Source organism: Homalodisca vitripennis, chromosome 4 (genome assembly GCF_021130785.1).
Source record: "Homalodisca vitripennis isolate AUS2020 chromosome 4, UT_GWSS_2.1, whole genome shotgun sequence".
In the NCBI taxonomy this organism is placed as follows: domain Eukaryota; kingdom Metazoa; phylum Arthropoda; class Insecta; order Hemiptera; family Cicadellidae; genus Homalodisca; species Homalodisca vitripennis.
Window position 1 is genome coordinate 117,460,695 of NC_060210.1, and position 27,444 is coordinate 117,488,138.

Genomic DNA, 27,444 nt, shown 5'->3' on the forward strand with positions numbered 1-27,444 from the left:
TTTAACTGGATGCAGCAAAAATAACCGACTAATCGGTTAAATTAAAATAACCGAACTAACCAGTTATTTTCATTCAGTTATTCCCACCACTACTCGTGCGTGAGTTAGAAGTAGTGATGCGCGATTGCGAGAGGTTAATACAATCGAAATGTTCCTTCTCGAGAGGTTCTGCTTAACAATTGTTTCGATTGCTTAGCGAGAGGTCTTTACAATCGAAAGGTTTCTCTCGATTGTTGCATTCGTTAAGCCAATTTGTTATTGTTTACTTTTCACGAGCCTGTCTCAAACTATTTTTCATACTTACGTTCCATATATTGGTTTGCACCACTCTCCTCTCCATTAATTCCAGTAGTTTACTTTATAGTGTCTAGTCAAAATGTAAATTATAATTCTTCAAGCATTAAGATTGAGTATATTATCTTGAATTATAATAAATAGCTTTTCTTGGTTATTATTTTAAAATATTAAATGTTTTTATTTTGTACCATGTTATTTTTTGGATGTTTTACCGTTCATACATCATTATTGTAACGTGAATAAGCGTTTAATGTAGTAAATATAATGTTAAATGTAGCTGCTAATATAATAATTCATTAAATAAACTCGGAAGTCAAGTCAGTAAAAAAAAGTAACTGAATTAATTTATATTTCAGTTAAATCCTTCTGTCGATCGGCAAACATATCTCCCTTAGAATTTCTATTGCCTAGTTAAAGAATGGAATAGATCGTACACGTAAACGAAACAATCGCTAGAAACCTCTCGGTTGGAACCTCTCGTCAAGCGTGTATGGTGTATCGCAAAAAACAAAGTTATGGATCATGGAATCAAACATTTCGTTTTCAACATTTCGTCAAACACTTCGAATGCCCGGTACGAGAAGAGATGTCGTGTCGCAATGAAACAATCGCTAGGAACATCTCGGCAAAAACCTCTCTCGGTAAGAACCTCTCGTTAAGGGAATCACAATCGAAATGTCTCGAGAGGTCCAAACAATCGAAACGTTTTCGATTGTAACATCTCGTAATCGCGCATCACTAGTTAGAAGTTAGAAGTTAGAACCAGCAGGAGCAGCCACTTGGTAGTAGGCGTTAGGTTATGTAGCGTTTATCGTGGACCGACAGGTTACCGCTATAGTAGATAAGTTATCGACATTGTAAATAGTATGTTACTGTAACTAAAGAATAAAATTGTATTTTAAGTAACATTTGTAATACTTAACAAGAGGTTATGAGTAACCAGAGTATGCCTAATAATGTTGAAACCAACACTTCAGCATCGATAAATCACCCTAAACTAGAGTAAGTAATTTCTTATCTTTATATTTAACCCTCGTGTGGTGTCTACATGACATGAAAGGGATAAGTGTGGGTAATTATTATTTACTTTAGCGTCTTCACACTTCTTATTAAAATTTCAACTTGAAATTAAAAAAAAATAAAGATATAGGGTATAGGCCTATATAGGGTAAAGTATTGCACTAGATATTAAAGGGAGGCAAGCCTAAATAATAATCAAAATTATTTTGGAATAGTATAGATCCAAAATGCCCCTGACCATCAGAGTGAGCTTCAGCGGCGCCACCCCGTAGTTCTTACAAAGTAAGAAAAACATCCTCGAGATATTATAGATAGAGTATGATAAGCGGACACAGTTTTTATATTGATTATTAATAATTATTGATACTTTATATATATATATATATATATATATATATATATGATGGCAATTGAGAAAGTAACGGCCGGAGCGTGAAAAAATACAAGTTTCGCGTTATCAACTTATTGGCATCGTCTGACAGGTCAAAACAATATAAGGTTTGACGGGGTGGAAATGAGAAATAAGGAAGTTGTAGAACATAAAAAATGGAACAACTGTTAATGCGCTGAGCAATATTTCCATGTTGTACATCCGAGTTGGGCGTCACGTTACTTTTTGTGACCGTGATTCAACCTCGCGATAACGTCATCGGATGCGGTGCAATCTTTAGAAACGTAAATGAAAAGTAATACTGAAATGAGCAGTATTTTGACCCAAATGAACAAAGTTTTCTTAATTTCAAGCTACAATTTATTTAGCTGTTATCGGGTTGAGACGAGTGCCTCCGGTCATAAGCGCGGGCTGCGGTTTGATTCTGCCCCGCTGGCGTCAATGAAAGAAAAACATCCCTCGAGATAGTACCTATCAGTTAAAATTCTATAGGGGCTGATCGATCAAAAATATAAATTGAAATTTAATGCAAAAGCAATTATGTACAGTGTAAAAAACTTAATAAGTCATGAAAAACCATAATACAAATATATAAATGGACATTAATAGAGAACACTTACCATTAACTTATTGTGTTGGCGGATAGAGCAGCAGCAACAAAAAAGTGGTGGAGCCTGGCATGTGGGTGGGGATATTTAGTCTTTAAATTGCCACGTACCCGACAAAATGGTCACCTCGGACACCATAATGAGGGATGTTTGCCCTGACTTCTCGCCAGTGTCTTTCAATGGTGTTTGTATATGCACCGGTATCAGGGTGAACAAAATTAATGGAATGATTGATGGAGAAGTGCCTGAATCACTCGTCACCGAGACAGTTGTTGGCCTTCTAACTGTCGCTAACAATTGTTGTACCTGGCAGAACCTATTCTTTAATTACGTCAAGGAGGGTGTCCATGTCACGTTGTTCAACAGGCACAAGGAAGGAATCTCTGTTCTGCCTTTCGATTTCCCCAAAAACCCACTGTCCCTGAATTATGCTGTGATTGTATTTTCTCCTGCCAAATTTAGCCTCATCAATTTCAACGAATGTCAGAGGACCGCCAATTTTCTTTAACGTCGTTGAAATGTGTTTGAAATACACTTCGCGGCAGAAAGAATACCAGTCCACCATAGAATGTGCAGAAATGTCAAACTACAACAAATATAGCATTGTCTCTGTGGCTTTAAATGCATCAACGTGTTCACCAAACCAAAATATGTCTCTATGACTAAGCGCATTCTTTCAAAAAAGGGACCTGCCAATTTTTAAAAATTACAACATTAAACATTTTTTTTTCTGCTTTTACGAATTTTTCTGTCGCAACAAAACATCAAAATCTCCCAGTTTAAAAGCAATACGCTACCGTACGACGAACAAATACACTCATTATGAAAAATTCCATGTTCTATTAAAAAGGAAATAATCTTGTTTCGGTCAAAACATAAACTCTTAACATGCTCGACAAAACACTCCGACACACACAGTTCACTACGATTCGTCGAACTAGTGGATGGTTGATCCATGATTGTCACGCACTCACTCGATCCAAACTACAGTACACGATATCTTGTGAAGCACTGACTTCTGCCCCTGAGCGCTTAGATAACAGATACGCTATCAGTCCCGGCCGCAGATAATATTTAAGTAAACAGATATCCAGACACAGCACACAAACAGAACGTTAAAACATTAAAAACTTAACTATTTATGAATTAATCAGGCAGATTGTGAATTAATCAGACAGATTGTCAATTTCATTTTGTAAGACATCAAGCAGGGAATCTGGTCCAGGACATTCTGAACACGTGTCAAGCATACTTTTTTCATTTTCACTATCACATGCAATGAAAGCTTTGAGGTCTTTATAACTTACATTAACCTTTGTTCTTCCTATCATGTGTTTTGGTGATGTTTGCATACATGAGTTCCTGATGAACCTGGAAGATCGCACCACTTTGGTCGTAGAGCCCAAAAACATAGAGCAACCAATTTTGTGATTCGGATATTTCTATTTGTATATGCTAAAGAGTTTGTTGAGTGAGATAACAATTAACCTTTTCTGTTTTTGCACCTTGACACTGTCAATCACAACTGAAACATATTCCTCTTTACCAGGACATAAGTGACTATTTTCGTCATCTTCGTAAAATTCTTTAACACAGTTAATAGAATTTTGTTTTGCTTCACTTTGTTGCCGTACCTTTTTGAAAGATGTGGTAAGATACCTTGATCCTTTACTAGCTGCCTAGTTAACTGTAGCCTACCATGTATTCAGATGCACCAAAGTCCCAAACAATCCTTTTTCTATGACTATGAGCTTGGTAATAGACTAATTATCTTAATTTTATTATCTTTACTGGTCACGTTGAATTTTTCAGTTTAGTAATATTTGATTATGTCACTAGTTGAAGTAGACTATCTATAATATCTTAATTCTGAGCTTCTAAGTTATTATAGAAAGATTCTTCCAATTTTTGGTTGACTATGCTCGTAATTTTATCAGTTTTTCTTTGCAAAGCCGACAGTTGTTCTGTGTTAAGCTTTGTTATTTTACATAAAGGAGACAATTCCAATTTTCATAAATGGATTCCACTTGATGCAATGTATTTTCCTCTACTAATTCAAAAGGTCCAGGAAGAAATTAGGACCATTCTCAGTATTATTTGTCTCATCTTTGGGCAGAATTTCTACAATATTCTTGATGTGCAAGTTGGACATAGAGCCTGTCCAGGAATTAGTTTAATGTCAATATTTTTACTCTTGGAAAGGTGTTCAATTAATATTTTACGGAGATAATTTTTAATTGGCCTTTTATGATGGATAAATGGATGACAAAATTTGCTCCCCCAAAATTAAACTATAAATTATTCTTAAAAAATTAATATTATTAATAAAGGTAATTAAATTTAGCACAATAGTGTAATTAATGGAAAAAATGCAGTTCCAAAATCACATTAATAGGACGTGTTCATTAGTCAAATAACTTTCACCAACAGAGCCTCAATCACATCAAAGCAATGAAGATTGAGGGGGGTGTTTATATCACCAATTACACAATATACTTGCAAGTTGTAGGCTGTACAAGCAGTTGCAGATGGAAGAGTTCAAGCCTAAACGTGTTAGAACTTATATTAACTTGTTGCAACATGAGAACTGATGTACCAGATGACACTTGCAAAAGGGTTTTAAGTTGCAAAAATACTTGCATAATAAAATCACATATTTTTTAACCAATGGACGTTTTAACTCAATTATTGTATTTAAATATAGACTAAGTTATTATTTTAAAGCTCTAGATTATTTGATTCATATTTATATGTTCTAATTATAATTATATTATTAATTTATTTTAGTTCTATTTTATTTCCAGATCTGAAATGTCAAATGTAGTGGAAGGAGTACAAAAGCGAAAGTTGTCAGAAGGTAAAGATGAGCATCCTCGAAACAAGAAGCGGAGGAGAGGTAGGTTCAAATGTACACAGTGTGAAACCAACCGTGAACTAAATCCATCAGGATAGTAAGATTACTACTCTTTTTGTGAAAGTTACTGACCAACTCTAAAAGTGAATGGTGGGTACAATGCCACAGAGTCTACAGTGGAGTCCTGCTAGTCCGAACTAATTGGGATCAGTTCGGATTACACAATTGTTTGAATTAGCTGGAATGACAAAAAAAAACACGGTTTTAGTCATGATAATGGGTCTATTTTGTTATAAAATTACCAACATTGTTTATTAAAACACGTTTTCTGACTGTTGTACTATATTTCATGCAGCAAATGTGTTGGACTGCAAATACTAAGCACAGTTAGTAAGTTACAGTACACCTTAGTTCACTTTTGCAGCGCACGTTGTACATGTAAATGTTTATGCGCTGTGTGTCCATAATGAAAGTAGATTTCAGTTGGCAGGATCAAATGACACTGGTAGTGGTTCATTAACATGATACATAGCATTGTGCCAGGCTCTTAATTCAGTATGAAATAAAGTAAAACCGTAGTAAGTAACCATAACAGCAAAGTATGTAGTTGTACTATAATAAGTGAAGCAGCTGAGGGAAAATTAGCGCATAACTAAATAGGTGAAACCTTGTGTGCAAAAACAACCTAAAAGAATCACATAACTTAAAAATAATGTTTGGAAATAAATCAATTTCTTTCTACACTAATCCGGAAACCCTCAGAAATAATTTGAAATATATATAACCTAGAAACGTTTTTCAAAGATTTTGGATAGGTACCACTACTTGAACATTTCCCATTAAACATTCGGAAAGTTGGTTCAACTTCAGAAGATTTGAAAAAAATAACTCTAAACTTAACGACCTTGTATACCTATAGTTGTTCTTGAAACTGTTGTGAAATTTGTACTTCTCGACCTAAAAACCCCCAGATACCAGTTTTCATTAAAATCCACCAAAAAATGACTAGGGGATGAAAGATAACTCCTTTTTCCTCTTGTTTCATAATGCCATCTTGGAAATGAGTGGGTAATTTGTAAAACTGATATCAGGTATGTGTTTCTTGACCCAGAAAATCCTCCACAAACCAAGTTTCGTACAAATCCGTTTGTAAAAAGCTGAAAACCTAATTTTCTGCCATTTAGCGGCCATCTTGGAACGGTTATAGATAGCAACTACCAGTTAGCACTCAACTGATTCTTTTTTTATTTTTTTTCTAACAATTTGTCCCATGTAGGGGGATTGCCATTTGAAAATCTGGAGTTAAACACCAAAAAGTAGATCTCAACCTACAAAGATTCTTAAATTTTTATTTAAATTCGTCGAACCGTCTAGAAATTACATGGCTGGTCGCTGACGTTTGGATGGTTCTGCATATCTTTAGGGTTTGGTGTTATGAATGTTGATATTTATATTATCAGAGAATGCAGTTTATTACAAACGAATCAGGATCTAAGTAGTTGCAACAATTACTCTCGCGACAAAGTAATTGGAGACTTCTTGCCTCCAAAATAAGTGTTACCTATTCATTATGTAGCTTCTTTTCCTTTTTTCCTCTTTTTCTAGTTTCTGGGAATAAAGCAATTAATTGGTGTAAGTGAATAAGGTCGCTAAATTTGACACATTAACAGAGCTTAAACCAATTATGTTTTTCAATGTCTAGACCTAAAAAAAAATTTAAATTTAAGTGTTTTTCTTATTAAACTCAAATAATTTGTCATAAATATTAACTTAAAAGAATTGATTACAATGTTGTTAATAATATCCAGACCTATGACTGATTTGAAAAAAAGAAATCTAGTACGTGATTTTTGCAGAATATGACAAATAGCCCATTACAAGTATGATACAGATCTGGGATGAACAGGATCTTTTTCAAAGGTGAAATTTGAATTTTATGTGACAGTAACAAATATACACATTGGGTTGTGGAGGGTTAATCAGTTTCAGAGCAATTTTTAGAGAAAATCCTCATGGTATAGTTTCGAGACACCCTACAAAGTGGAATGAATATGAGTTTAAAATTGTAAAAATCATTAAAAAAATTATTTTCTTAAAAACATTCACTATGAGGTTTTATGTGGGCATTGTTTTCATCGTCTGAATCTTAAATGAAATTTCTTCTAAAAAGCTAAAATCTTTAATTTTATGTAATTGTTGTTTTTGTGTTTGAAAGACTGTGACATCATTATTTTGATTGGTTTCAGGTATGAATAAAAAGCGAGGACCAACGTTCCGAGTGAACCGCGAGTGTCAACTGTGTCCACAGCTGGTGGACAGACGGTCAGACAGCGATCCAGGGTGTGTTCTGGCCGCGTGCAAGTTTACGCATGATTTGACACAGTATTTGGCTGAGAAACTGCCCAGTCTGGGTGACGAGTGCTACGTCTTCAAGATCAGAGGTCACTGTCCTCGCGGTCTCACCTGCAGGTTTGTTTTAGGTTTTTTGTTTCTCTTAGGACAAGAAGCTTATAAATTGCACTTAGTCCTGTAAGAACCTTAGTGCTGCTTCCGGAGTAACAGGATATTCAGGATGGGTAGGTTAGGGGTAGGGGCCGCCTCCTATGAAGATCCATGAGGAAGAATTAGGGCACTAATCTCAAAGTCATGTCCCCCTGGAAGAAGGGGAGGCCAGCTCTGAACCAGCCTCTCCAGTCAAAGCACGCAGGGGGTGGCACACCCTTGTTGAGGCTAGCAAGAACCTCTTGAGAGTTAGGGAATGAACCCCACAAAACTCCCAACAGTCATCTCCCGCAGTAGACTAAACCTATCGAATTACTCTTGCGCCCCAGAATCTCGACATTTGCAATTAGTCTTGTGCCGCTCCTGGAAATCCATAGGGTTGTCCAGATTTAAGTGACACATTGGTTTTTGCTGTGCCCAGTGGTAGGTTCAACTGGAAGGTACAAACCAGCCAGAAGTGATCCCTGCTGGGTACTGTTTTAGGTTAGATCTTGTACTGTTATTGTAGACCATTAAGAATTATTTGTTGAGAACACTTGAGATTAGTTATGGAGTGTAACTGGTAAAGGGAAGAGCTAAGATTATTTACCACGGAAAAGCACAAGAGTAATAAAATCTAGTCTTTTATACTTTATTTAAAGCATTTTTAAATAAAGAGCATAGCTGTATCATATTATGTAGATCACTTTATTCTTAAAATTAACTTCTTTTATATCAATAGCTCCCCGTGGAATTGGTAATCAAAGAAGTAAAGAAAGTAAAAGAGGTAAGTAGAAATGCAGAGACAGGAATTTGATAGTACCTGAAGAGCACTCTGCTCGAGAATTGCTCAGAAATACTTGTACTATACAGAAATTTTAAGCAATAATTTCAAGTATCTTTTATTTATACTTAGACTATTTGTAATATATCTTAGGGTTTTACAGTTTGGGACAGGAATGGTTGTATATACGTTTTTAGATATTGTAAAGCAAAACAGAATTGTGTTTTAGAATTGTCATCTAATTTTCAACAATATTTGTTCTTATATATTTTTTAAGTATTTCTTTCAGGCAATGGTCGTACTAAGTTATAAGAATTAAATATAGTATAATTATACAAACAAATCTAAGTCCAAGTTTATAGAAACTACTTTATATGCCTATAAAAATTTGAATCTTTCAAGGTTTCAAGAGGGTGGAGTTTCTAAAAATTTGAAGGTGTTGAAAGTACATTAACATGCCTTCTGTGAGAATTGTATACCATCAGTGTTGTACAAGTTAACCTTCCAAAAGACAGCCACACTTGAATCTATCTTTCTTCCAACAATTTCTGACAGCAACACATCAAAATACAATTTAGTATGATTCCATCCCCATATTTGCTCATACAGCATTTCCTGCACTTGTCAATTTCTTAATTTTGACTCAGTTTGGAGGTATTAGAATTTTTGTCAGTTTTGGTTTTTGCTATCTACCTAAGACCAGGCATTCTTATATGGATATTTAAGTAGTAATGTTCATCTACATTATAAAGTTATTTTTAAACATTAACTTCATACCGTATTGTAATTTGTAACAGGTATGGCTCCAAGCACATTGCAGATGGAGGTCTGAACATAGTGGACGAGAGCCGGTTTGCGGAGTGGAAATCTAACAGAAGTCTTCACACAATCAACAGTCTCAAACATGAAGTTCAACGACATTTGTGGAAGCAAACATACGATTTCGAACGGGCGACAAAGGTGATATCTCAATGGAACCAAGACAACCAGCAAAAGAAAGAAGCTGCAATAGAAAACGGAAATGATAAAGTCAGTATTGAACTCAAAGACGAAGGTCACGCAGGAAATACTGGTGAAGGTGCCATCGCTGTTCCTGAGATTGATAATTGTGATCAGAAGAATGGCTCGAGTAGTGAGGTTGGAATGGAAACCACTGGGGACAGTACAGTCCACGCGAAGGTGGGGCCAGTTTTAGACACTGACATTATCAAACTTCGAGATGAAGAGAAAAGGAAGGTAAGAAATAAATTTAATTTACTGTACTAAATTATATTTTTTCTTGGACACAATTGTTTTAGTGTATGCAGTACACATACAATAAAACTTTTTTTGGAGAAAGTTAGTATAAAAACAGAGGCTTGGGAAAACTTAAGTATGTTAGCTAACTTTGGTCAGATCTCCGTAACATTTTTACTCAGATATTTATAATAAAACTGATAATAAATTTATCATTATTTTAATTGTATAATCATTTATGTATGTTTGAATTTATTTATTTTCATTAGGCATGGTTGTTCATCTAGCAGTCAATTTTGCTTCCCAAACTGTAATTTTTACAACTCATTGCAGGTTTGAAATAACGTATCATAACATAAACACTGTTCTAAATAAAATCAATTTAATGACGTGAATAATCTACAAATACGTCTTGGTAGGGAAGAATAAGCCGCCATCACTTCAATCATCTGACTTAACACATTGGCTGTGACAAACGCCATAGTGCGTATAGTTAAGAGTACCAAGTATCTTACAGAATAGATAAGCAATGGAGGTGTTAACTACATGGAGTATTGAAGACTCTTCAGCAATTAGAAAAATTTAAAACTAATAGTTATTAAAACAACACTTTTCCATATTGTTTATTTTTTTTCGTCTCACAGATTCTCGGGGTTAGTCTACTTAGAAATTTTATAATCTACAAGTACATGTATTTAACTTATATAAATCATACTTTCTTGCCTTAATCAAGACTGGCCTGAGCTTGTGTTGTGTCCAGTGGCAATTTTTACTGTGAAGTCCCTGAATTTGGCAACCATCTTGCCACCCGTCCCCCATCCAATATAATTCTGACTATATCACATCAAAAATATAAAATATAGATAACCAAAGTAAACATGTTATCTTAATACCACTTCACTAGAAAATAAATTAAGCTATTAATTAATAAAAACAAACTTTCTATTGGGGATTTTTTCAGTTCAACATTTTGTGCCTCTATAATTGATGTGATATTCAAAATTACAAATAAATAACTTGTATACCGTATTATAACTTCTAAAATTGTGACATGTAAAACAAATTTGAATGTTAAAGAATGAAGAGTAGAAACACTGTCCACTGTAAGTCAAAATGTAAAGGTACGTATTAAAGAACACAAAACAATGTTGCATATCCATACTTTTGTATTTGTAAATACATAAATCCATAATCCATAACGTCACGCTGGTGGCTTTCTCTGCTGCTGACTGAGCTGTGATTCAAGAACAGTGATTAGGGACCGTAGATTCGATACACTCTACAAATAAGATGATGACCTGATAGTTATGGACATGGAAGTTGTAAACGGCAATCCTGTAGTAAGTGTTTTGCATGCTACAAAGATAGTAAAAATTAGGATATCCAAATTAGTCTGACTCTGTCTTGAAAATACAATGTTAACACAAATAAAGTAATCTTTTCATCTTGCATGACTACTAGGCACAGAAACTGGTAATCTCAGAGCGTGTATAGTTCCTACGTAACTCTTAGATATGATAATTGTTATACATTATATATTCACCCACTGACGTAGTTTGTCATAAGTGTCACATGTAGCATCCAGTCATCTGACAGATAGTGACATCTAGTGGACTTATTTAAAAAATTTTCGAGCTCAAACTTTTTAGAACACATTCTCAATCAACAAAAGAGCCTAAGAAATTGGTATTGGATTTTACTCAGTGTATCATGCTACGAAAATAAATCAGAAACAGATGGCTGTGAACTGTTCGGGCAGCTTGGTGATTCACGAAGTCTACTGTTGCTTCTATTCTGCACCTCAAAAATCACGTTCCACTTTTCTGCACTGTCCTATCCTAATTACTTTCTATTCCAAGAATTATCCCCAAAAGCTGATAAAGGTTGACGATGACATTTGCTCAGATAGACTGGCGGGACAAGCTGTTCTTGTCTCCCCTCACGACGGTGGGTAACTTGCCATTTCGCCGAGTGTGCAAGGAGTTCGGGGCCGACGTCACGTGTGGTGAAATGGCCATGGCTACCAACCTACTGCAAGGCAAAGGGCAGGAGTGGGCCCTCACCAAGCGGCATGGCAGCGAGGACTTGTTCGGGGTCCAGGTTTGCACATTTTAGTCCATAGTGATGTTTTTTATATGGTACAAAGTCCGCTCTGAACATTTTTTCCTGATTAACTTAAATAAGTTTCACTAATCCACTTAGCAAAACACAAGAATTGGTGCTATCATTTTGACTTGCAATGTCCGATACAAATGTAATAATTGAATAAGGAGGCTACTTACAAGACATTTTGGGAATTATACATAGTGGTAAAGGGGAAAAAAAGTCGTATACATGTGTAATTTTTGTACATTAGGAATTTTTAATTCATAAATGCAGGTGCAATTAATCAAGAGTCATTCTGATTTAGTACATTTCTGTTAATTGAGTCCCTTGAGCGTGCCGGCGCGTTGTCTGCATTGACTCACAATATTCCTGTTGGTGAGCCATTGCATTGTGACGTAAGCATTCAGTGAAATTATCCATATCACGAAATCACTAAGTAAGCTATCTCTGCACATGAAAGAGATTAAGTCAGGATGGCTTTGTAGTGTAAGGTGCTACTATTGTACACTGAAGTTAGCCTTGGAGTCGCCGGTTTGATTCCTGCTCCTGACATTCGGAATTTTTTTCAGTCTGGTGTACACTTACGAGAGTCTGGTCTGTGGTAAAGCCGGTGAGAGGGCCCATCTTAAATTAATGGTGGTTGGGTTGGGTGGGAGTTGACGGGATCATTGATTCTCGTATATAAGTGTACCAGACTGAAACACCCAATTTGCATTTTTTGTATTCACTACTAAAAAAAATCTCTTAACATTTTTATTTTATGATCTACAAGGCATTTATTATTGAATCATGACCATAATAATAGCTTTTAAGAGTTAAAAACCCATACATACATATTGAATAAAACGCTCGAGATTTTCAGCATATCACTATGCAGGGTGTCCCAGAACTCTCTGGACAACAAAGGTATACAATGTTATTGCTCAGGTCAAGAAAAACATATGAACATGGGTCTCCGATGCTTAGTTTCCCATCTGTGTCTATGTGTTTTTTATTAAAAAAATTAATATCTTAAAAAGTAATAACTTAAGTTTTACCAAATTTGGCTCAAATGTTTATAATAACAAGGCCAATTGCTGAAAAAATATAATAAATTTATCTTTGGTATTTTCAAAATGGCGCCCATCAAAACTTTTAAACTTTGAATATCTTAAAAACTAGCATTTTTCTCGAAAATTACAGGACAAAAATAAAAACAAAAATAACAGTTTTTAGAGGATTTTATCTTAAATCTAATGACACCAAAATTATTTAAATCGAATAACAAATGTTTCGCATCGAATAACAGATTTATAGCAGATTTGCCAAAGCCCGGGATAAATTCATTAATAAATAGCTTTAGTTATCTCTTAGAGAAAGCTGTGTGTGGGTATTGTTGTGATCTTATGGTATGTTATATACAGGTGTGTGGAGGTAACATCCATGTGATGACGAGATGTGCACAGCTGATACAAGATCAGGCCGAAGTGGACTTTATAGACATCAACGTTGGATGTCCTATTGACCTGATATATCAGCAGGTTAGTGGCTTATTTGGGAGTTATATATGTTTTTGGAGACGGAGGCGGATTCATCCCCCATAAGCTATCACAATATCACACCTCCCTCCTTCTCCAGCACATGACAAAGCCGTATCAGTTCCCATCAGCCTACAATCTCCAATAGTGTAATAGCCTATGTGAAGATATGTAATATATACGCTAATGGTACAATGATGGTGTACACAAATCATCTTACAGAACTGCTATTATCCCACAAAATCTCTACCTCACTATCCCTATATGTATGCATGTTGTATTGTCTTAAAATCTAAGCTACCACTTATTTATCTTAAGTTTCATGGGATGGGAGCTGTACCATTGAGCGTGGAATGTGCATTACTACTGCCTCCCATGTGATGTTTAAAAATACATATTATGAACAATTATGAACTATGGAAGTTAGTATCTAAAATAGTTTAACTTGATAATGAATTGCTGTTTAATAAAAATAAATAAAATTTATATATTCTTTCTAATTACACCTTGCATAAAAAATGGAATACAAGAGGGTGAAAGAAAATGCCATTTTTACAAAATGGTGGCTCCTGTAAATTTATGTTAAATAATATATAATCAACCCAGTACTATTTCTGGTATAGGAATTATTAAACATTCGTCATTATAAAAATATGCATTCCAGCACAGTAAAATATTTATGCTTTTAATATTCTTTTAAAAGAAGACAATATTGATTACTGAGCATACAAAAGTTTATTGTTAAAAATATGATCAAAGCAGTTTTTCTTCACAACTGTGATCAATGAAGACTGCACAGCATCAGTGGATAGCAGCCGAAAGGATTGGCAATATTCGGAGCAAGTTCCGAAGTCTGTGCGGTGACCGCAGTGTGTATGGTATTGGAGAGTTAGTACAGATATTTTTTCGATGGGCCAACATCACAAGACATGTCAATTTCCATCAAATTTTCACTGTAATCACTACTGTCAAGTCGATTCGTCTTTGATCAGTGGTGTGGCTTAATATAATGTATTCTACAGTAAGTGGCTAGCAAAAGGATAAATGTTGAACTGCTACTACAGTCTATTTTAATGCTAGCAATGATCTATTAGTGCTTAGCTTTTCAACTGTGTAGTTCACTACATTTTGAAAGATTTATTCTAATATATTTTAACACTTTTTTTGAACTTTATTTTTTAGTATGTATATATATATATATATATATATATATATATATATATATATATATATATATATTTGTGAATTTTTTCCTCCACAATTGGCCGTCCTTGGCTATAGCCCTTTGAACTCATATGTAAATCCAGCCCTATGTGGAAAACATCAACTACTGAAATATCATTTTTTAACGACTTTATCATCAACTGATGATTTCAAACTATTGAATGAATTATTTTCCTCAATTATTTATAGTGACAAAAGCACATAACAATTTTGGCTTATTTAAAGCAATATAGATTTTGAATATTTATTAAACAAATTAGAGAAGGCAAGAAACCATAAAAAAGTTAAAAAAATTAAATTAGTTTTGGTGGGTAATACTCTTGTTAACCTTAAGTATGAACCAGAGTACTAATACTGTAACTAGTACGTGGTCCTTTCTGATTCTTTTTGCTGAATCGCACAGTCCATGCGAAGGTAGTCTGTCAACTTTTGTACGTTGATTCTGTAATGAAGTTGAAACTTTGGTAGCTGTCTTTATTTTAAACTAGAATGATATGTAAATATTGCGTTAATAATGGAGAGACTGTGATACCAGGGTGCAGGCAGTGGACTTCTCAACAAGAAGAAGGTGCTGTTCTCCATAGTGAAATGTATGAAGGGCGTGCTGGACATCCCCTTGACAGTGAAGACCAGGATGGGGGTGTACAGCGGCAAGAATGTGGTCCACACGTATATGGGCAGCCTGGCGGAGTCTGGGGCAGACCTTATCACTGTGAGTCACTCGCTAGCTGTACTGTAGGCTGTAGGGAGGAAAGCTGGTGTTGTGTTTCACTATATCTGACACAGTAGTCTGTGTCAACCAATTCAAAATAAAAGAACTAGTCCAAGAAATTACTGCTTTATAAAATGAATGAGGCAATAGTTTTATGAAAACATTGATTTGTTCTTATTTAAATACAAGGTTTTACCCTGGTGAACTGGTTCATATAATTATCACATAGTAAAAATATAAATCTTTAATTTAAAGAATTAATTTAGAACCTTTTTTATCATCAGAAGCTGTTACTTTAATCTAACATTCAAACTTTTGTGGGAAAATCACTTAAAACTTTATTGAGCTTTTTAAGTGTATATCATTTTAAATGCACTTTATAGAGTGTCCGTATAGAAACTATTGGATTATTTATGTAAATTCCCACAGTTAACTTATTTAGCTGGAAATTGTTTTGTCCTTGAATCTTAGTTACAATACATGAGTTGCATTTTATTATAACTTTTCTTGCTTAAAACTTATAGTGCTTTTTAAACATATATAATTTTTAATACTGTCTTTACAGCACTTTATAGAGTTTGTACAGAAACCGTTGGATTCATTATGTATATTCCCACAGTTAATTTGTTTAGCGAAGAATTATTTTTTCTTTGAATCTTAGTTACAATACATGAGTTGCATTTACAAATGGTGTTTTTCATTTTTACAATTTAGATTTCAGAAAAAAATTGATTGGTAAAGTATTGATAGTTGGGCCTGTTGATTCATTGAATTTAAACAAACTTATGCTTATTTTTAAAGCAATAACAACAATTCAAAATTTACATTTATTGAAGATTAATAATCATGTGCAGAAATTATGAATGCATGATTGTAGCTTCAGTGTATAAATTACTGCCTTAATTAATACAATAAAGTGAGTGGAGATGAAGAACTTGTGTCTGTTGTGTATTAGATACATGGAAGAACGAAGGAGCAACGTTATACAAAGCTGGCGGATTGGGACTATATAGAGCAGTGTGCCCAGCTGGCCAAACCTACTCCTGTCATCGGCAATGGGGACATTCTCTCCTACGAGGACTTTGACACAGCAAGGGTGAGTTATCTTAGATAGGGGTGGCTGTCTACTTCAATACTTGTTCACTGTCAGTTATTTACTTTCAGATGTGTGCTATGAGATTGCTTAACCCTTCACCCTCGAAAAGCCAGCAGCCGTAGTTTGTCCTCGCAACTCGTATGGCCAGTACAGATGGTCGTGCTACTTTCATTGACAGCTCGGCAGCCATATTTGTTGTTTGCCTCCCCAGATCGGAATTATTTTTCAATATCCTCTGCATTATTTGCATAATAATTTTAAATGTTTAAAGAAGAAATGAAAACTAATTTAACATATATTTTTAATGAATCTTTCTAATACAAAAATAAACATTCATTTGAGAAATTTAACTCTTATACGTATATTGTTAAAAAGATATGTAAATAAAATATTATGAAGTAGGCATTTACAGTTATGTTATACTCAGTCATGAACTATTTCACATTTTTTCTGTCTTAATATTTTTTTACGTAATAAAACTTAAAAATACACACCCATGTGTTGTCAAGAATAGTTAGCACATGTCTTCTAGTAAAATTTTCTATGTGGTAAAAAGTTAATGTTAGTAGTAGTACAATCACTACAAAAGTAGGATTTACTTAATGAAGATGCTTAGATGGATTTTAAAGACTTTCTTTTCAAAGTTTCTTAATGATAACAGTTTTGAAAAATCATTGATAAAGGTGAACAATAAAAAGGAAAACTGGCACAAAAAACATTTACATAGGTACTTACTTACTTGATACTTGAAGTCTTCATCGATGACTGGAATTCCAGATAGATTGCGTCAGTTTGGTTGATCCCGGAAGGTGGGACTAGAAGAGTGGCGTCGCATCCAGCTCAGTGAGTGAATAGAGAGGCCTTTCTATTAATTTGTTGTAGATTTCACTTCTGAACTTTAAACTGTTCAACGCTTTTTTCTCTTCAGGTAGGCTGTTAAAGAGTTTCAATGCTGCTACAGGTAAACACTTTTGGGACTTTGACAGTCTACATTTCGGGATATTCAACGCTTTTGCTTCTCTGGTGTTGTAGTTGTGAACGTCTTGTCTTTGAGTAAAATTCTGCTGGTTACTCTTTACGTACAACAACGAGTTTAAAACGTACTGCCCATATACTGTCAAAATTCCCAGTCGTCTGAAGATCGGACGACAGTGGTCCAGGTGTTTGGCAGATGTTAGGGTGCGCATAGCCTTCTGGAGCAGCAATACCTCACCACACATAGGGGCATGTCCCCAGAGAAGCAATCCGTAGGACAGGTGGCTGTGAAAAAGTGTATGGTACACAATTTCAAGGTATTTCTCCGTAATTACATGTTTGAGTTTCCAGAGAAGGAAAACTACCCTGGAGAGTTTTGTGCAGATTTGCGTTATATGCTGATTCCAATCCAGCTTAGGATCAAGCCAAAAACCAAGTAGCTTAACAGCCTCCACATTATCTTCCGGGTTTTTCCGCTTCAAAGTGCACAAGATCTGCTGGGTTTTATCTTCGTTTAATGAAATGAAATAATGAAATTTATTCCTTTAAAAGTACGCATACAAATACAACTTAATCATAGGAATATAAGTTGACCACAGTATCCAGTAATTGTGGCCAACGATAATTAATTTAAGAAAATTACAATATAAACAATTAATTTGTGAGTCCAGCAACAAATTAAAAACTCGCACTCCGTGGCGCCTGTGTTAAATTGAGGAACTAAATATTATAATATTACAGTTATTATGACAAAGAAAAAATTACAAACTTCTTACTTTAATAACTAATATAGGTCTACATGCTTGTACCGTACATTATAAGACTCATTACAAAGTACATATAAAAACAACTTAAGTGATCAGATAGTAGATTTAGAATATACATAGATGTAATTAATTATACAAGAGTAGCATTTAGAAAAGACACGTCATCATATGAAAATAGCCAATTTTTTATTTGATTTAAGAAAGATTTTCAAGTTGGAACATGATTTAATATGAGGTGGCAATTGATTAAAATACTTAGGAGCAATATACTGAAAAGACTGTTTAAAATTAGATTTGTTGACTTTAGGTAATATAAATATTCGTTGTAAATTACTTCTTGTTTGGTAAGACAGGTTTTCTGTACCAGTGTTGCCACTTCTAATATAAAAGATTTTTAAAACTTTGTAAACAAACAAATGGTTAATGGGTAATATTTTTAGATGACAAAACAAAGGGTAGGCGCTCTCTCTAATGTGACAGTTGAGTATTATTCTTATAATATGATTTTGGGATACTCTGAGTTTTTCCAAATAGTTTTTTAAAGGTTCCCCCCCAGCATTGCACACCATATTGTATCCTGGAATCAATTAGAGCAAAGTAAATAATTCGTAATAGACTGGGTTCACAGAAATTCTTCAAATAATAAAAAGTTCTGATTGAATATTTTGATTTTCTTATGTAATAATGAAATGTGATTTTGCCAATTTAAATTTTCGTCTAAGTTAATACCCAAGTACTTAAAACTAGTATTTTTTTTCTATCACTTCACATTTGCAATCTTTCGACAAAACAGTTAAAATTGTGCAGAGTTAACCCTGCAGGAAATTCAAAACTATTAACTAAACTAAAATTTACATATCTTGTTTTCTTAACATTAATTAACCATTTTGTTTACAAAAAACCACCATGACCTTAATAGTTCTAAATCCTTATTTATATTTACCGCCAGATATCATAAATATTTTTCTCTGAAATAAAAAAAAGCAATGTCATCTGCAAAAGCACTGTTTTGACCTTGAAAGGGTAATTCGAGTAAATCGTTTATAAAAACTAAAAATAAGGTAGCCGATAGCACCGATCCTTGTGGCACACCAGCTTGGACAGTTAGTGGTGCGCTAAATTGATCTGCAATTTTTTGACTTTTTGGACTCTATTACTTATAAAACTATTAAACCAATTGAGTGCAGTTCCCCGTACTCCAGCTGCTTCCAATTTAGATAGTAGTATATTATGATCGACAAGATCAAAAGCTGTTTTGAAGTCAATAAAAAGAACCCGTTACTTTTTTGTTCGTGTTGAAATTGTTGTAAATATTTTCTGTAACCGATAGCAATGCATCTTCTGTTCCCATTCCTTTCCTAAACCCATATTGAGACGGGCTGAAAAACGTTATGCTGTCTAAATACTTTACAAGTCTGGTCTTCATTATTTTCTCAAATATTTTAGAGAATATGGATAATAGACTGATTGGTCTTATAATGTCAATTTTAATAGATGAAATATTTTTAAATATTGGAACAACAGTACTAAATTTTAAGTTTTATCAGGAAAAACGCCGTTCTGAAAGCTTAGATTTATAATATGAACCAAAACTGGAGCAATCGTCTCCGCTGTCTTTTTTACGAGGTTTACGGAAATGCCATCAAATCCAGTAGATTTTTTGTTTTTTAAAAACATTTAATAGTGATCAAAAACTTCATTTATATTAGTTGGCGCTATGAAAAAAGAGTTGTGACGTTGTCGGTAATGCCCCCGATGGTAGGCTGATAGCGGCGGCAGTGGCGACCGCGCGGGGCGGACCGGGACTGACTCGACCTTGGACTCCGATAAGGTGATCATTGATATTATCAGCCACACTTTTAGGATTGTTGACAATCTCACCATTGCACAACTCCACTTTATCTACATTTTTCCTTATTCCCGAACCTAATATGTTATTTATTACTTTCCAATATTGTGAAGAATCGCCATTACAGTTGTTAATCTTATTAGTGAAATATGCATTTTTTTGCTGAATCGATTTCCCCTTTTAGTTTTATTACAGAATAAATTGAAATATAATTTGAATGATTGGTCGTATGGGCGCTTTTTATAAATTGGTGTATAGTCTTTTCCTTTTTTGTATTTTGAAAAGTAAATTTGCATTTAACCATGGACTAAAAGTTTTAGCTTTAGTTAGCTTGTTTTGCTTCTGAATTAATTTACAATTATTCAGAGATTCTGTCAGAGTCTTGTGGAACAACTCATAACTTATGTTTACATCGTTTGACGACAAACACGCACTCCAGTCTGCTTCTTTCAAGCTATCCGCAGCCATACTTAAATTCATATACAAAGTTATCTGGCATTTGTTTACTTACTACCAGCCTGTTAAACTTAGAACTGCTGCAGAAATTTAAACCCAACAAGCAGTGGTCAGTGAGACCTATGTCAAAAATTACACTTTTAAAGGAATTTATATCTGCATGTCGAACAAAAATGTGGTCAATAATTGACTTTGTGTTTTCAGTAATTCTTGTTGGGTTATTAATGAGTGAAATGAAGCCATTATTGTTTAGTAGACTAATATAGTTATGTACATCTTGGCGGCTACTTGCTAAGTCCAAAATTTATATTTATATCTCCTACGTAGATAATGCTGCTGGTTAAATTTTGCAATTTATTAGAGAGTTCGCTAGTAAAATTATTTTCTGAATGACTATGCAGTCTATATAGACATAGTAGTTTAAAAAATATGAGTGTTCAATAGTTATATTTAGCAATAAGCAATCACAGTTTCCATATCTAATTTAACTTGCGATACATTTTATATTTGGTCCACAAAGCACAAAAATGCCCCAGCTCTATAGCTGTTATTACAATTGGCAAAAGTATTGTAACCTGGCAGTTTGTAAAAATTTAATTCGTCATCGTTTATCCAAATTTCACTTAGAACAAGAAAATTAATTTTATTTTTGATTTGACTTATTTCAGCCATTAGGTTATTAAAATTTTTTCTTACACTCCTTATATTTGCATATAGCAGAGAAAGTGAGGCCCCTGGATTCAACATCGTAAAACCAGCACAAATCATTACAATATACCTGAGATTCCCATTTAGTAATAAAATATCAAAAAACTTTTAAATTTAAATATTAGCAAAACATTTCAAACTCAAAATAGGCCCATGCATGATTCAATGATTTGTATGAAATATTAAAAATGACCTACTTAAGCTTATCAATGTCATCCAAGGTACTCACCCTATGTACCCTCTCCCCGGCAGCTTTCCTAACAAAAAAACTTGCCGTCACGGCACCAGACAAAAACATAACCCACATCATGACATTTTTTCTTCAGCATAGCTAGGAAACTGTTTGTTTTCCGGGGTCAGATGGTCATTCACGTACACTCTGCCAGGAGGAAAGGCCCTGTTGATCTTGTCCGCGGTGAGATGATCACTTCGGGTTTTAGCTTCTCGAAATTTGGAGAGAAGAGCTTCTTTGATGTCTCGGTCATGGAAACTGTACCACCACAGCGGGTAGGCGGCTCTTGTTGTAGGATGGAATCCTATGGGCTGCTGCGATGTTGCTCAGCTGTACCTCCACTCCGAGTGCTACTCCCAAGTCTTTTGACTATGTGCTTGACGTCCTCCTGCGGTGTAGTCGGGATACCGCTTATCTCTATATTGTTTCTCCTGCTATACTGTTCAATATTTCTGAGCCGTTCTTGTAGATCGTTTGACGGACTTATTTTAAATTATCGTTTCTTCATGCGCAATTCAGCATTTTCTTTCTTGATACAGGCCATTTCTTTATTTATATTATTCATCAAGACATTTGACGCATCTACTTTGTCTGACAGGAATTGTATGGAAGTAGATGTCTCACTCATTTCAGATCTTTATATTTTTAAATTCATTGAACATTTCTTTTTTAAATTTCATCAAGCACCCGTACAAGGAATTCCTTGGTAATTGCAGTACTAGCCGCAGATGACTTACTGCTTGTTGATAGAAGACGGCAGTCTTTACACTTCCAATTTTTAAGCGACCCCGCGTTGATACGCCATCACTTTCGCTCTTGATACAGGTAGCGTGGAACACAGCGCCACACACTCCGGCACACTTAACCTCGTCACTGTTGTTAATTTTTAACGTTACAGACGCCACAGAGAGACATTTTAATAAAAAAAACATATAGATTTTACTCACAAGTGGGCTACAAATAAAAATGTAGACAGGTACGCGCTCGATTTCAGTGAGTGCACGTACAGTCAGGACGAGTGATACACACACGGAGCGATAAGCGAGACGTCTTATCTACTCAGCTGACTGAGCTGGAACTCTGCTAATTTAAGCTTGTTTGCTGCAAACCACATTTTCGCCACAGACAGTAGATCTTCGGCATCTCTGAGAATTTCATCCGTGCACCCTCCTCTTGAGACCAGTGTGGTATCATCGGCAAAAAGTAATGCCTGGCCGTTTAGTCTGAGGTCGTTAACTAGGACGATGAACAGCAATGGTCCTAGTACGGAGCCTTGTGGGACGCCGTGCATAATTTCCCTGCTGCTAGATGTTGTACCACCGATGGAGACTATCTGGCGTCTGTTTTCCAAGTAGTTTTCCAGGGTCTGTAGAGCAATTTCCTTTATTCCATACTTCTTCATCTTATCAAGTAGGGACACAATGAGGCACACAGTCGATCAAACAAGACATTTAGTGATTTTCTCACTGTCAGAAAATAGGACAGCGTCTAAAATTGTGAAAACTACTAAGATAAACTATATATCTAGAACATCATTAGACAGAAGGAAATGCTGCCAGAAGATATCAGGACACAATTAGTTAGAATTATGTAATTTTAGAAACTGCGCTTTGGCAGGATCTTGTGCGTCGCAAATGCAGACATGACCTTGACCCACCTGCTGCACCAGTTGTCCTGTCAGTGCCCCGCAGTAAATGTTAAGCTATCAGAGGGTTACATAAGTCACACTCACAAAACCTGATTAATAATAAATTTATAGGAACTAACAACTTACATGGGAGATTGGACAGGACACAGGTCTACCTGTACAGGTTTTGTAAACTAGTGCAAACTCACAGATAACAAACAAATAGTCTCAAATAGTCCTAGTCGACATCATAATGTGAAAGACCAAAAGGAAAAGTTTAAGATTTTAAAATTAACAAAAGCATTTAAAATTTACATTGTGAACTACTGTTTTGTTACAGAAGCGAAGCCCGACATCAGCCAGTGTGATGATTGGCCGAGGTGCTCTCATCAAGCCTTGGATCTTCACAGAGTTGAAGGATCGGAGACACTGGGATATCTCCAGTCAGGAGAGATACGAGTTACTGCAGCGGTTCACAAACTATGGACTGGAACACTGGGGCAGTGATACTAAGGTGAGCAGTGTACCCAGATACTAACTTGACTAAAATAAATGTTCACGAGTATCACTTAACAAGTTCACTTGTGGAGCTCAACTAAGTTGCTTTGTTACAACTCCTTTTATGGTTATTGGCATTTTGAGAAAATTCAAATTCCAAAACTTACTAGACAAATGGTTCACAGTGCCCATCCCCCACTCATTTAGTGAAGGATGGGGAAGGCCATACCCAGGAACTTGCTTAACCCACTAAGCGCTCTCTATCCAACAGCACTATTCATCTATTATCCTTTTTCTTATTGTCAGGGATCAAGGTTCACGTTTCTTTTTATCAAAGGTTGACTTGTTTATCTGGAACATTCTCCAACATTCTCATAACATAAACTTGTTTAACCATATAAAAACACTTTTTGGTAACAATCATTCAGTAATGAAAGCAACAAAATTGGGGTAGAAAGAAGTTTCATTTCAAGCACTTGTAGGCTACACTTGGATTTCCTATGGTCATTTCTTGTGGAACTTTGTTGTAATCAAATCATTTCATTTAGTTATTGATAGTCCTTGAAATATTTACATATTACTTAGATATCCTGTGATCTGTGATAAAGCAGATCTTGTAAAATACTTTATTTGAATTACATATGTTATACAGTTTGTACATAGAAGAAATTATTTCAAAATATGACATACAACTTTCCTCTTTACCTACCAGTACTAAATATTGGGTTGTATTGTTTCTATACTGCTACAATTATGGAAAATTCACTAAACTAGGGATGGTATTAATCAGAAATAATCAAAAAGTTTTGAGCAAAATTGATTTTTTAAGATCCAGAATCTGATTTGAGGTTCGAAAATTCTGAATTTTGCCTATTCCTATTTAACATATTTTTGAGTTTATGCAATACACAATTTACATGGAAATGTTAGAACTAGTTTGTTTGTGGTCAATTGAATATAGTAAATACTAGAGTATGCTTTAAATCAATATTTTATAACTGAACTGATTACAGAGTTGCTTAACTTTATGTATTGCTGTAATGATTGGCAGCACTTCAGATCAGAATATAAGTAATATCGCTTAATATAATCACCGATACTTAATATATTTAATAACAGAACTACCAGTCGATATAAACTTTTCTAAAATTAGACATAAAAGTCATGTAACTGAAATTAGAAGAATTAATTTAATATATACAATTACATAATTCCATAAAGGAATCGTAACCATGAAACAAACAATTAACAAGTAATAGAAAAAATCTCATTTAAATAATATGGAAACTATAAAAACAACTAACCAAACATCATGCAACAATAAAAACACAATTCAGACAATCTGTCAATGAAACTTTGTTTAGTTTTCTATTTAACTGTCTTCTTTTTATATAGATGAAGTCACTTTTATTATAAATTGTGTTTACAGTTGGTACAGACAATTTAAGTTATTATTCAAAGTTATTGATTAATTAATATGTTAAAGTTCAGTATCGATTGATTGTATTGATGGATGTAATTTTACAATATTGTTATAAAAACGGAGTCCATTTAATGTTTTATATCCGTATTTCATTGCCTAAAATATAGTGAACTCCCCTATTTTAACAAAATCGTTTGTACTATCAGTGATAAGATTTTAATTGAGACTGTAATTTATTTAGGAGTGTGTTGGCGGTTTCTTTCTGTTATTTTCCATATTTTAATTGGAAATATTTGTTTCCCAAAGTTAATAATAATTACACTTAATCCACAGGGGGTGGAGACAACTCGGAAGTTCTTACTGGAATGGTTATCATTTCTGTACCGCTATGTTCCTGTGGGATTGCTAGAGTGTCCTCCACAGAAAATGAACGAGAGACCGCCCAAGTTCGAAGGACGCAACGAGCTGGAACAGCTGATGGCAAGTCATCTGTGTACGGACTGGATTAAGCTCAGGTGAGTCGACAGTGGGAATTATGTTTATTTCTGTACCACTATGTTCTTGTGAAATAATTGAAGTATTTCTCACAGAAAGCTAACAAAAGACATTCAAGTAAAATGCTAAAAAGTTCAATGTTTTAATTTTTCATTTACGAGGGCTGTTTTATTGTCAACCCGATGTGGTATAAAAATAAAACTAGGGAGCGTAATTAAATAAATTTATTATCAAAAGTTAGGTACATTATTAGTTACTTTTCAACATAATCGCCATTTAAATTGAGGCATTTTTCATACCTGGGTACAAGCTTCTTAATACCTTCTTCATAGAAGTTTGCCACCAGTGATTTGAGATGGGTTTTCACGGCGTCTCGCAGCGCGTCGTCTGTTCGGAAGCTCTGCCCTCCTAGCATCTTCTTCAGTTCCGGAAAAAGATGATAGTCACTCGGCGCTAAGTCAGGACTATATGCCGGATGGTCAAAAACATCCCATTTAAAATCGTCAAGAAGACGCTTTGTCAAAGCAGCACTGTGAGGACGGGCGTTGTCATGAATGAGCACTACTTCCGATGTGAGCATTCCTCTCCTTTTGTTCTGGATAGCTCTCCGCAAACGTTGTAACGTACCGCAGTATCCTTCCGCATTGATTGTGGTACCTGGCTCTAAAAACTCAACAAGCAATACACCTTTTTGATCCCAAAACACGGTGGCCATAATCTTTTTGTTGTTGAAAGTTTTTTTGAATTTTTTGGGTTTGTTTGGAGAGTTTGAATGCATTCATTGTTGGGACTGCTGTTTTGTTTCTGGGGTGTCGTACAGAACCCATGTCTCATCTCCTGTCACGATTTTGATCAAAAAATCTTCGCCATCAGCTTCATAACGGTTCAGAAAAGACGTTGCTGACGCCATTCGCCAACCTTTGTGGTCATCAGACAACATCTTCGGCACCCATCGCGCACAAAGTTTTTTGTAGCCTAACTTGTCAGTTACGATAGAGTATAGGCTGACCTTGAAATCTCAGGAAACTGATTGGATAGCTCCGTAATCGTAAACCTTCGATTGCTTCTTACACTTTGGTCAACTCGATCAACGATGTCTTCGTTTGCGACCGACTTTCGTCCTTGGCCCCCTTCATCATGAATGTCAACTCGTCCATCTTTAAATTTCCTACACCAATCACACACTGCACTGTCACTCATAAAGCTTTCACCGTATACTCGTTCCATTCTACGGTGAATTTCTGCTGCAGATAACCCTTTAGCTTGCAAGAAACGAATGACACTTCTCAACTCACACTTGGCAGGAGATTCTATCATGGTAGCCATGTTTATGTGTCGCTAGATAAATTGGAAATGGCGTCGGCTGTCCGAAAATGAGTGAGGTTGTAGTGGGAGAGGTGCGCAGTCGACTGCCGCGCATTGCTGGCCGATACCGCTCGCCCAGCCATCTAGCGTCACGATCCGAAGTTGAAAAAAAAACAGCTCTCGTAGAAATAGTTTTTCTTGTTTCAATGAAATATTTATTTCATTATCATATAATGTATTTGTTACTGTTGCAGTGAAATGCTCTTGGGACCTGTACCAGAAGGATTTCAGTTTCTGCCCAAACACAAAGCCAACTCGTGGACATAAAGACATCATATATTTTAAATAAATTAATATTGACTAGTTAATGTTATTAGAGTGTTTCTTTTGTTAATCCTTCAAGTAATCCAATGTTATACACAAGTATTATAATATAAAAGTTTTTTTATTTAATAAAAAAGTCCAGAATTGGCTATTGTAATGAAGGATGTTCCCTTTAGAATCTTCTGTTGACGTTGCTAATAATTTCTGCACCTCTCCAAATTGAAAATTTGTTTGAAAAAGAGTTTTAGAGAATGTGGAATACCAAGATTTGTTAGGAATATCAAAATATCAGGTCAGTGAGTTGAAGTCAAGAGTACTAAAAGAAGTGAGTACTGAAGAGTTGTTAAGGCAATCTTCTTTAGCCACTTTTGTAGAAAAGTTTTATCTCTCTGCTAGGGTTCAAGGTTAGCTACTGTAGACAACTGTCTTGTGCATAGACTGTAAAAGGTGGTAGAAATA

At 35.0% G+C, this 27,444-nt stretch overlaps 1 protein-coding gene across 1 annotated transcript; it reads left to right on the plus strand.

Moving 5' to 3' along the window:
* The first annotated feature begins 1,046 nt into the window (after positions 1–1,046).
* On the plus strand, positions 1,047–27,034 carry LOC124359992 (tRNA-dihydrouridine(47) synthase [NAD(P)(+)]-like). The gene is made up of 11 exons (XM_046813211.1): positions 1,047–1,299; positions 5,121–5,212; positions 7,417–7,639; positions 9,233–9,671; positions 11,577–11,771; positions 13,181–13,297; positions 15,054–15,230; positions 16,186–16,326; positions 23,281–23,454; positions 25,195–25,376; positions 26,916–27,034. Exons 1-11 carry the CDS (start codon positions 1,229–1,231, stop codon positions 26,986–26,988), a joined length of 1,884 nt encoding a protein of 627 aa, XP_046669167.1. The 5' UTR covers positions 1,047–1,228; the 3' UTR covers positions 26,989–27,034.
* The last annotated feature ends 410 nt before the right edge of the window (positions 27,035–27,444 follow it).